Source organism: Euprymna scolopes, chromosome 14 (genome assembly GCF_053919585.1).
Source record: "Euprymna scolopes isolate OS-2025 chromosome 14, ASM5391958v1, whole genome shotgun sequence".
Classification (NCBI taxonomy): Eukaryota; Metazoa; Mollusca; class Cephalopoda; order Sepiida; family Sepiolidae; genus Euprymna; species Euprymna scolopes.
The window spans coordinates 24,427,280-24,440,193 of NC_136495.1; the positions used below are offsets into that span (position 1 = coordinate 24,427,280).

The window sequence follows — 12,914 nt, forward strand, 5'->3', positions numbered from 1 at the left end:
ATATATATATATATGTGTGTGTGTGTGTGTGTGTGTGTGTGTGTGTGTGTGTGTGCGTGTGTGCGTGTTATCATTATATATATACTAGCATTTTAGCCCGGCGTTGCCCAGTTGTTTGGATGTGTATGTTGAGCAAAAAAAAAAAAAAAGTGGTAGTAGGAAGACAGGCTCGAACTCGTACCGCAAAGAAAGAAAAGAACGGGTAAAACGTAACGTTTATGCTGTTACGACCACCGCCAAACCGGAAGCGGCATATTTTTAAATTAAGGCTAGACAATCTAAAGGAGAGGATAACTTTCAAAAATATCGGCGTAAAAAGTACCCCTCCCTCTGTAGAAAATTGCTTAGTTTAAGTGGAAGATATTAATGTTTTTAGCCAATTTTTCGATATTTGTCATATGAAAGGTTGAACTTTAAAACAATTCTGATCTTGGTAAAATGCGTCGCCTCTATTGAAAGTTTAAGGTAAACATGCAAACAGACATACATACATACATACATTTATATATTGGTAACTAAAACTTTTCGACCCAAACTGATGAAAAAGCTTGCCCTATCTCTGAATACCCTTTATGTAAAATTTCAAATATTTAGACCAGAAATTGTCTGAGTAATTTGGAAGAGACCACAGAGGTAAATTTTTTTTTAATTTGACCCCTATTATAACCCCTTAACATTTATTGTTTTAGGCTCAAATCAAGTTATTAAGTTAGATCCATGTCCAAGGAAACTATATCTAAAATTTCAAGTGCGTAGACCCAAAATTGTCGGAGAATTTTGGTGGAGTTCTCAAAGGTCAAATCGTTGAACTTTGACCCCTTAATCGCCAGATTTCTGGCCAAAAACCTATCACATCGATTTTCCCAAATCTCAGTACCCTGTATATCAAATTTCGAGTCTGTAGACTAAAAAGAGGACTTTATATTTTCATTGCAAACTTTGCTTTCGTATAAGCTGTATCGCCTGAAGATGTCTCTAATTACTGATAACTAGCTGACCGAAACATGCTCATGACTGTGTAGCAACATATTATAGCTTATGTAAAAACAAATAAAGAGTATATATATATATATATATATATATATATATATATATATATATATATATATATATATATATATATGATTACGTCACTTAATCACATAAATTAATATACGATGACTAAATTTTTCAGTATTTACTTCAACAGTGCTCAATACATGAGTAGAGCTAGGTAATAAGTTATGAAAATACATATATGGCAATTAAGCTACACAGAATATTCTGCGGCTTATGCCTGACGAATTCTCACGAGAATAAAACGCGGAATAGTCTTTGTAGCTTAAGGAGAAGTGCTTTCCGACTCCCTGGAAGACCTCATCAGTTTGCCCTGTATTTAAGAATTCAGGTGATAAGTCATCTCCCTCTCAGTACAGACCAATAAGTCTCTCCGGTGTGTTATGAGTAAGTTGCTGGAATCCATATTAAATAGAGAAATAGTCAACCACCTCAGCAGGAATAACCTTCTTAGTGACACACAATATGGTTTCCGCAAGATCTACCGCAGATGTGCTGACGGTTATATCCCACAGGATTAGTGAATCTCTTGACAAAGGCTTCCTTTCTAGGGCAATTGCTCTTGACATATCAAAGGTCTTCGATAAGGTATGGCATACGGGTCTACTTCACAGGATTTCCAGCTATGGTATAACTGGAAATGTTTTCTCAATCATTAAATCATTTCTCCCTGATAGGCTCATAAGAGTAGTGGTAGATGGACAAAAATCGGAGGTCTGCAATATAAATGCTGGAGTCCCTCAGGGGTCAATCCTGGTCTACAGCAATGACCTCCCTAACACATACTTAAATCATTCGTTGACATCTATGCTGATGACACGACCATCTACGGCAACACATCAAAGGCTGTAAATGACAAAGTTCTCTCTGATTCTCTCTCCTCTGATCTCGAGCGCGTGGTTCAGTGGGGGAAGATGTGCTGGTTACTTTTAATGCATCCAAAACCAAACTCCTACCCTTACATCATCAACGCTCTGATCCCCATCTGACATCAATTGTGATGGATGGCTCTCGTCTGGGTGAGGCCCCGTGTTTTGACAAGTTTCTGGGTTTAACCTTTACTCCTGATCTGAAATGGAACACGTACATCAAGTCTGTTGCTAAGGTCGCTGGAAAGATGGTGGGATCCTTCTACCGCTCCAGAAGATATCTCACTACTGGTGCAATTCTCTATCTATATAAAAGCCAAGTACGTCCAAGGATGGAATACTGTTGCCATATCTGGGCAGGAGCTGCTAAAAACAGCCTATCCTGCCTTGACAGAGTACAAAATAGACTTTGTGGTTTAGTGGGGGATGCCCTTTTCTCTACCCTGCAACCTCTCTCCCACAGAAGAGACGTTGCGAGCCTATCCTTGTTTTATCGTTATTTCCATGGCAGGTACTCGTCTGAACTCCAATCTCTGGTCCCCCCTCGCCAATCTTTCACGAAAAACACCCGTCTAGCTGAATCCATTGTGAAAAATTTCCCCCACTCTATATCTGTGCCTAAATCAAAATGGAATCCACGTTTTTATTTAGGCACAGATATAGAGTGGGGGGAAATTTTTCACAGTGGATTCAGCTAGACGGGTGTTTTTCGTGAAAGATTGGCGAGGGGGGACCAGAGATTGGAGTTCAGACGAGTACCTGCCATGGAAATAACGATAAAACAAGGATAGGCTCGCAACGTCTCTTCTGTGGGAGAGAGGTTGCAGGGTAGAGAAAAGGGCATCCCCCACTAAGCCATGAAGTCTATTTTGTACTCTGTCAAGGCAGGATGGGCTTTTTTTAGCAGCTCCTGCCCAGATATGGCAATAGTATTCCATCCTTGGACGTACTTGACTTTTATATAGGTAGAGAATTGCATCAGTAGTGAGATATCTTCTGGAGCGGTAGAAGGTCAATATTTGCAGACAGTTTGGTGCCAGAGTGTATCGGGGACCATTAACAGTCTCTATAAACATATTAACATATTACACGCAATGTTCACAAACAACTACATGTGTGTGTGTGTGTATGTGTGTGTGTGGTTTATTTTTTATTACCGTTTTATCTGTTTAGTTACACATGTTTCAGTTGCCGAATAATATTTACGATCCAGCAACTTCTTCAGACTTTACAGAAATGTTTTTTATTATTTAGAAAAATAATTTTAGAGGAAGCACGAGAAAAAAAGGTGAAAAGGTATATATATATATAAAGCATTTGTAATTATTTGTGAGCATTGCGTGTAATATGCTAATATGTCTATAGAGATGGAAGAAATGTAAATATGTCAGTGCTAACAAAGAAGACAAAAACGAAGTTATTTTTTTAATAGTAAATATTCCTTAAATCTGAACTTATTTTAAACTTATACATGTTGATCCAATGTGTGTAACCGTGTTTGATAATATACTTCGTAGGAAGACCTCATCATCAAAAAATATGTAATTAATATATATATATATATATATATATATATATATATATATACATATACATATATATATATATATATATATTCATCTATCTGTATACTCTTTTATGTTCATATCTCTGTTTCATTCAATCTCTTTATATCTGTCTTTCTATCTGTCCTCTATCTATTTGCCTATAGTTTCTTCGCATCACCCCCCTTGTATATTATGTACATATATTATCCATTCTTTAGTCAAAGCTTCGTGCTAGTAACAATGTTCTCCGATCGCATAAACAAGAGACATATGTTGAAATGAAAAGAAACCCCGACTATCGGGGCCAACTTTGTCTCGTTGAGGCGATGACCTTAACTTGGTTATTGAGTGCTGTCCAAAAGGTGTTCCATTGCCCTTAAACTACTCCGTAACCCCTCCCCTTCTTTATCTCCCTCTTATCCTCCCCCTTTCTCTCTTTCTGACAAACTACTGAAAGTTAAAGTGACGTCTTTTTGTAATCAATGCTCTCATCTTTGCTGGTAGCCTCGTCACCTCTTTCCTCCTCTCTTTCACTTTCTATCTTTCTTTTTTTCTATCTTTCCTTCTTCCCCCCTTCTCTCTCTCTCGTTCCTTCTCTCTTTCTCCCTGTCTTTCTCCTTCTCTATTTCTCACTCTTTCTCCCTTTCTCGTTTTCTCTTATTTTCTGTTTCTCTCTACTGAAAGTGACGTCTGTTTGTATTCAATGCTCTCATCTTTGTTGGTGGGAAACTGTCTGTGACGAGCAGACATTACTGCAGATATGCCGCATACACTGGTGTGCGCACTTCAAATACGTTTTTACTAAAATACACCCTAGTATACGCACCCGTTTATATTTATCTATTTATAAACGTGTTTAATTTTCTGCATCAGTAGTTTACCACTCATCAAAACCTTACTTACTGGCTACTCGAGAATAAGGGTTAATAAGCGTTAGGTTGCCGGGAAGACAATACCCGAATGATAGATGGAGGTGAAACTTGGTTAGAGTTTGATTATTTAAAACAACGACTCACCAAAAACTTGTTTACATCAAACTTGAAAACGATCATGTTATAATCAGCTGGAAAGCAGCCCCACGATATTGTTTCCTACAGAAGGGCATTTTTAGGAAAGAAACTTTATAGAATTTTCGTTTAGTTTTTGGCACGGATAAAGGAAATTGATGACAATAGTTATACCTAGGCGAGTGCTGATATTTTACAGAGGGGACTGGAGCTCAGTCGAACACCTGCCATGAAAATAACGATAGAGCAGAGATACACACTCGTAATGTCTCTTCTGTAATCAAGATAAAGTCGAGAGGAGAAAAGAGCATCGCCCACTAGATTCAGTAGAACAGTTATATAATGATTGCTACATGCACACGCAATCAACGAACCCGGCCTACATGATTTGCATATCACTTTGAAAAATGTCATCTCATTGATTCACTATTTGTAATTATTATTTTCTGATTCAGCGACTAATTTAATTTATTATTACGCAGATTTTTTATTTGTGAACGACAAATTAAGGCGCGACAAATGTACGACAGAGATCGATAACTGCTCCTACTGATTTTCTATTCGTGTGATATTTAGGCACGACAAATTCAGACATGACAAAGTAAAGCACGACTACAGGCATAATAAATTGCTCCTGCTGTGTTTTTTTTAATTTTATTTTTTATCTTACTTTTATTTTTTCGTTGGAAACCTTTGTATAAAATAAACAAGTTTTTATTTTCAGACTTAGAGGAATGTCTTTTTATAAAAAAATACGAGCCGGACATAAAACAAAATGTTAAAAGAAAAGAATATTTGTTTACTTCTTTAAAATTGTACATGTTTTTTTTTTCATGTTATAAGCAAAAGCGCGGAGCCTCAAATTAATGAAGTGAAACTGGCAATGTAGCTGATGCATCATTTCCTTGTGTATGTTGGGCCAAACCTTCCGTTACTTTGCATACAAGTACTGAGAATCGCTGTTCTATGTCTTGAGTGTAAAAAGCTTCATCACCACAAAGAATTCAACGCTGAAATTCCTGATTAATCGCCCCAAAGACTACCAAATCTTCAATATCAACTATTACTACGATATTATCCCATTGATTGTTGTGCACACAATAACCCTTATCCCCGAGTGGCTTCCGGGCCTTGATAAATGGTAATCCCCCATGTAAAAAAAATAAATAAATAAAAAGTGAAGTCCTGAACGGACAAACAATGGCAAACGAGATCAACTTGCGTACAAGTTGCAAATAAAATGGAACAAAAAAGTCGAGAAAATCGTCTTGAAGAATGATTTGTGCCTTTATCTCTAAACGAATAATTGCAACCAACGAATATCATACAGACTAGACAATCCTGAGGCACGATATTCGCGAACTCTATAGAGAAATATGACTAGTTTAACAATAAAAGCAACAAAAGCCAATTATCCTGTTTAAACGCTTTCTTAGAAATAAACAGGCGTCCAGGCACATACGTAAGCTACACATTAATCTTACACACATTCATATAAGATAAGATATCCGAGGGTCGTTCCAAGAGAAAAGCCTCCTATCTTTTACTTCAAAAAGTTAAAGAGCTCTGAAGACGGAAATAATAGCATTAAAAAAACGACCTTTTATGGTTCATAATTTATTTTTTCTAGATAGTCACCACCATTCCCAATGCACTTTTGCCAGCGATGCACGATGGCTGTGCATTGGCGTCTGGAGAGCGCTTTGTCATACGGGGGTCGTTCCAAAAGTAAAGCGTCTTATTTTTAACTAAAAATGCCGAAGAGTTACGAAAAAAGAAGTGATACCATTAAAGCAAGTGACCTTTTATTCTCCAGAATTTATATTTCTACATAGTTACCTTCTGGTGCACGTCCATGTCAGGGGTTTCTTTCTTTGAGTCTCACACCATCAATATTTGTAACAGAGAGATGGAACTTTCAGGCCATGAATGCATAAGTTCAGTTATCATAACAGTGCAATTTGCAATCTACTTTGATCCATTCGGCCGGAATAAAAAAAAAATAGGAGGCATTACTTTTGGAACGCCCCTCGTACATTAGTGTTACACATACGCATGCACATACACACATACACAAATAAGCTGCAACTCACACACGGGGCGAATCACATGCAAAGTTCAACAGAATGACATCAACCCACAAACAAATACTTCCTCTAAACCGGTTCAGGCAACAAAGAAAGAAGCGAGCGTCGATTTGAAAATAAGGACGCATTCTAATAATTTGGCGCCGCAATTATCGTCGCTCATCACCACAAAGAATTCGACGCCGGTAAAGCAAGTGAAGTGCCGAACCAACAAACAATGGCAAACGAGATCAACTTGCGTACAAGTTGCTAATAAAATGGAACAAAAGAGTCGAGCAAAGCGTCTTGAAGAATAATTTGTGCCTTCATCTCTAAGTTAGTATAGTTCTATTGTTTTGTTTCACGGCATGTCAACCCTTTTCGGGTTATTTAATGCAGAATTCGGTAATTTTGGTACAAGTTTTAACTTTCAAGTTCTTTATATCTTCAAATATTTATTCATGATATTTGGTGTGGTCATTTTCTTTTCAGCACATCAAACCTTTTCGGAGTTTTTATAACCGAACTAGTAATTTTGTAACGCGGCTGTTACACTCTACTTTAGTAATTAATAAAAATAAAACTTTACTTTAGTAATTAATAAAAATAAAACTTTACTTTAGTAATTAATAAAAATAAAACTTTACTTTAGTAATTTATAAAAATAAAACTTTACTTTAGTAATTTATAAAAATAAAATTTCACTTTAGTATTTCATAAAAATAAAACTTTACTTTAGTAATTTATAAAAATAAAATTTCACTTTAGTAATTCATAAAAATAAAACTTTACTTTAGTAATTTATAAGAATAAATTTTTTACTTTAGTAATTCATAAAATAAAACTTTACTTTAGTAAGTAATAACAATAAAACTTTACTTTAGTAATTCGTAAAAACAAAATTTTACTTTAGTGATTCATGCAAATTAAATTTTACTTTAGTAATTAATAAAAATAAAACTTTACTTTAGTAATTCATAAAAATAAACTTTACTTTAGTAATTCATAAAATAAAATTTTACTTTAGTAATTCATTAAAAAAAATTCACTTTAGTAATCTCTATATAAATAAAATGAACTAATTTTTTCCCGTGGGATTTTGACCTTAATAGTAAAAATCAAGATATTTCATGCAAATATAATATGCACAAACGGCAGAACAATATCTGAGGTGTGTTATAGGCTTATTATTTCTCAAATTCCTCGATAATCTTAGATTTCTATACTTTTTCTGCTGAGAAGTCACGGCCAAAATCGGTTAAGATCAATGGAAGTGGTAAAATATGTTCTCTCTAATAAATTCCTCCTCCCCCTGCCACCACTTAACACCGTTTGGGGATCGTTCACAAGGAACAGTTGAGAAGAGAACACCGGTTTGGCTTCGTAGTTCTTTCATGTAAAGTTATTTAAAATCACTAAACTAATCTGCAGTGCTCTGTGGCGTAGTGGTTAGCGTGCTGGACAATTCACATTATATTTTCACGTTCGCGCCGACCTACCGTAGTCGTTTTTTTTGTTTGTTTTTTCCTAAACAACTGGAATGGACTTTTCTTGGTGGCCGAACTGTTAAAGTTGCAGATGTTTTTTTTTTGTTTTTTTTTTCACACTTTATTTTCCTACTTTTACTCATGACTCCGGGTTTGATCCTTCCTACTTACCTACCCTAACATTTTTTAAAAATCCCCCCCGTCCCGGAAACAAACACTCGGGCAACGCAGGGTACCCTCGCTAGTTAATAAAATAATTACTTTAGTAATTCATAAAAAAATTCCTTTATTAATTCATAAAAATAAAACTTTTCTTTAGTACATCATAAAAATAAAACTTTACTGTCGTGCTTCATAAAAATAAAACTTTACTTTAGTAGTTCATGAAAATAAAACTTGATTTTAGTAATTCATAAAATATAACTTTACTTTAGTAATTCATAAAATAAAATTTCACGTTAGTAATTCATAAAAATAAAATTTCACGTTAGTAATTCATAAAATATAACTTTACTTTAGTAATTCATAAAATAAAATTTCACGTTAGTAATTCATAAAAATAAAACTGGAAATAAATAAAGATCCCGGTCGGCATTTTTTATTTTTTACCAAAAGTTTTTATTAATGTTACTCTCCCGTTTCGACACCATTTACAAAGTCTCTCCTTCATCTGCTCGCATGCTGGCTACAGCCGACGTATTCTCGTTCTCGACTTTACACGTCCATTTTCTTCGACGTCGCACTTTTCTTCTGCAAACCATGTGGTGCATTTCTCTTTTTATTCCTTTTCTTCTCGCGCACACTTTCTAATTTGCATATTCGCGTTTTTCCGCTGCTGCTAATCTCTTCCCAAGCCAGCCATCCTTCGCTGCTGCCGACATCTTGCCACGTGCTTATATTCATTATGTCACAATTTAAGAAAAAAATGTTTTAGTCTTCTAGATTGTTATATCTTCAAATATTTATTCAGGGTGTTTGGTCTGTTTGTTTTGTAGATGAGATTGGTATTTTGTTTTTTGACTCAGCAGAACATCATCAAGTTTTGCAAATGGAAAGAAAAAAATACAATATCAATTTACTATGCATTTTAGGCCAGGATTGATTTTTTGGTTGTTTTTGTTTTACTGCATATCAACCCTTTTCAGGTTATTTAATGTCGAATCCGGTGATTTTGAAGAAAATGTTTTTAATAGAATATATTTGTTTTTTGCAAGTCAGTTTCTATTTAACCCATAGTTGGGACCCTAACAGGTACTACCACTCCGGGTCAGAGTGGACCTGGGAGCAATGGCAATTAAAGGGTGGCTCCACACTCCCCAGAGCCGGCAAGCTGGGGCCTCACCATCGGATATAGTTTAAGGTCATATCCAGGACCTTTAGGTCAAGAAGCCATTATCTTCGGACTTACTGATCTGGTAGCATCAGATTTATCTCTGAAGACGATTATTCAATTTCATGTATACCCTAACTCACCGCGTTATCAGGAAGTGTTTGCTGGCTTAACTGCACCTGTGTGTTGTCTTCTTGCTATCTGTTTTCCTTCTCTCTCGTTTACAAAAACCCTTAGCTTTTATCGTTTTAGGCGGCTCCCGCAGACACGTTAGTTGTTAAATTAATTTTTATCGAACCTCACTTCATCGGCTAATTAATTTTTATCATTTTTCTCTTTTTTGACTGGATTGGTCTGTCAAGCTTATGCGTAGTGACGCGTTTGCAAAATTTTGTCTGTGACAGCCAACGGGTAAACATCCGGTTGGGAGTTTATGAATCCCCACAACCCTAACCCTAAACTAACAGTTCCCTAACTCTTTAAATAAAGATAAATGAAAAGGTATACAATGTAAGCAAAAACTAGAACTCAGTCAAGAAAAACTTTATATGATTTATTTAGTGGAATCGAGGATAGTACGGTTGTCTTTTCCTTTCGGGGTGATTTGTTTATTATTGGTTGGCTGAAGTGACGTGAACGGAATGTCAACGAGTCTCTTCATGTCTATTTTTGCAATTTTTCTAGAGTACCGTAATCTGGGGTGACTTTGGTCCAAATTAGGCCCAATATGTTTGTAATCTTTTTCAACAAGGTACACACACACACACACACACACACTTTTTGCTAGTGTTAAATTATAAAGAAAGTGGACCGCAACACGTAGAACAAAGGACATTTTGTCAAATATTACATGCTTAGTAATTGTTAGCAGATATTCTAGGCGGTCAAAGTCACCCCGGCATAGGGTGACTTTGGACTATATAACATTAAAACAAGAGTGTACACATTGATTTTAGTATATATTTTGAAATAACCAGAACACTCCATAACTTGATATTTATTATCAAATCACAAGCTTTATAGATTCTGGCCAAATTTGACACGTGGTATATACTGATACGGTACCAGCCATTTTTCAATCACAAATGTCGAAAATGTTTTGTCTGTTTTTTTGGTTTAGCATTCTGGGATTGTGTCCATTCGTCTCCGCTTGACTATGTATTACTGGTAACAGTGTCTATGCCAGCATCTGAAGAGGAAGCAACCATCTCAGATATTGGATCTGCTGCTGGAGAACTGGGAACTGGCACTATGTTGACCCCCGAAGAACCTCGGAATTGAGACTTTCTGTCACGGGAACATATTGAGCATCATCTCCGCTATTATCTGGTGTTTCTACAGGTCTTGTTGAAATGTTGTTTCCTGGAGCAATTTCCAGTTTTTTCACTCCGAAATAAAGACCTCGCTGATTGACTCCGACAGATCAGATGGAATTTGCGAAAGGTGTTTCAGAACTTGACATGTTTTTGAAGCCCACCACAAGATCTTTTTGGTTTTTAGTTCTTCCATGAGGTTCTTCAAAATTTTGAGAACAAGTTTTTTTTTTTAGAATGCTTTGAGATTTTTTGGGTATAATCATAATCCCGGAGAGAAGCAGTCTCTACGTCACCTTCTTTGGTGCAAAGAAAACACAAGTGTTGCATTTGGTGGAAGGCAAATTAATTGACTGTCATTCTCTTAACATTCCCTTAGAATGTCTTCACTTAAGTGTAATGACAAGTTACAAATGAGAGCCACTTTTTTCCTTGTAGCTTCTTATAGTATGGAAGTGCCACCGAATCAAACCAATCTCTGAAAGTGGTGGTTGAACCATACAGATTTAGAACGATTATAGCGAACTTTGTTCGGCGTACATTCAGTCCATGTTTACCAGAGTTTTGTTTTGTACACAACATACAAGACCAGTGTTTGTCCTATTACTGTTCCTGCTAGTATAAAACTGGTCGAATTTTTTGTACTGTTCATAATTCTTTCTGGATACCGAACACCTTTCTTGAAGAGTTGAGTCGTAGCGCCTCGCTTCTTGTACTAGTCGATATGACCTTGGTATTTTTCTGGCTGAAACACAGAAATTATCATTGTATAAACATTATTGCCATTTTTAACAGGAAAATAAAAGTTAAAAGATTAAATATCTTGTCAAAATAAAATATCCAATTTTAAATTTTATGCAGAACTGGGTTGGCCAAATTTACCCCACACATGTCCGCACACTGTAGGGTGACTTTGGCCACCCCCAAATCTCACCAATAGTGTGTTTTATCATATTAATTAACTTATTTTGACAGTGTTTATTCTTCTTACTGCGTAATATTACCAAATCTTAACAAAACAATGAAAAATATTCTTTGCACTCACAGAAGTTTGAAGATAAAAATTTCAGCAAGGAAAATCATGCAGTCAAGCGGCCATTTTAAATTGAAAATGCTGCACCACAATGTGTCTGTAAAATTGTGAACTCGTATGGGACCCAGAAATTATGTTTAAAAATGCAGAGATCAAATATTTTTTACGCATTATTATCTTTATTTTTCTTTTTCTTAATGGCTCAAAGTCACTCCGGGTTGCCAGAGTCACCCCACCTTACGGTATCCTATTAAACTATGACAGGTACTTCCATTAATAATATGCCATTAAAATGCCAAACGAAACCAACAGTGTTTCTGTTATTTGTGCTTTTGGCTAGGATCAAAGCATAGTATCTGTTCTGACAGACTACTTGCTTCAGTAGGTGTTTTCTTACCAGTCGGGTATACCTTCTCGACCACCAGTCTGATGGCTACTTTATTTCTAACTGGCTAAAATATAGTTCTGTTCAGGTTCAGGAACTCCATCTACCCAGGCTTCCCGTTCTCTTTGAAAAGGGGTCAATTTATTGCTAGTCGCTTGAGTGGCCTCTATTGAGGAATGCTTATTGGGCTGCTGATGCATTTTTATAGGAAAGATCACACTAACCCATACCTGCCATTGCGTCTTACCTCCTGGGAAGAAGGTAAGTAAAATACTTTATCTATTCTTTTGGGAGTGATTAGCTTAGATAATATTACACGGGTCCGTTTACAATTTTTCTATTTATCTCAATGCCCTCTTTTTAGGAGCTATATTGTCTCCTACTTAAAAACTACACTTTTGTCTAACTCTGCCCTCGTGGAGGAGGCAAGTGATTAGCAATCTGATAAATGCTAGTGGAAAGAAAATCCTGTCGGTAGACATTTGAACGATGAATTCACGTTTCTCGGCTAATTTGATATGCACACATATCAGCGTTCGAAAAGAAAGGTATATATAAAAAAAGAGGACTCAAGTTTTTGTTTTTTTTGTATATTTTTTATAGATATAGACAGGGATTCACTGAAACATACATGTATGCAAACGGACGCATTGACGCGCGCGCAAAAATACGCATACAAAAGTTGAAGTATTTGTACTATAATAGAGAGAAGAAGAAAAAACGACCATGAACGAGCGCGCGCAGGCGGTACACTAAATGACCCCAGGATTTATCCGGTGCAGCTTGCAGCGTAAAGATAGAAAGCTCGAACAATCAAATAA

At 36.0% G+C, this 12,914-nt stretch overlaps 1 protein-coding gene across 1 annotated transcript in view; it reads left to right on the top strand.

Moving 5' to 3' along the window:
* LOC145293349 (uncharacterized) overlaps positions 1 to 10,643 on the top strand; it is a 147,123-nt gene extending 136,480 nt beyond the window's left edge. Inside the window, exon 3 of the mRNA XM_080139990.1 lies at positions 10,483 to 10,643. Coding sequence (XP_079996116.1) covers positions 10,483 to 10,643 — 161 coding nt within the window. The remainder of the gene's footprint in view (positions 1 to 10,482) is intronic.
* Positions 10,644 to 12,914: the final 2,271 nt, after the last annotated feature.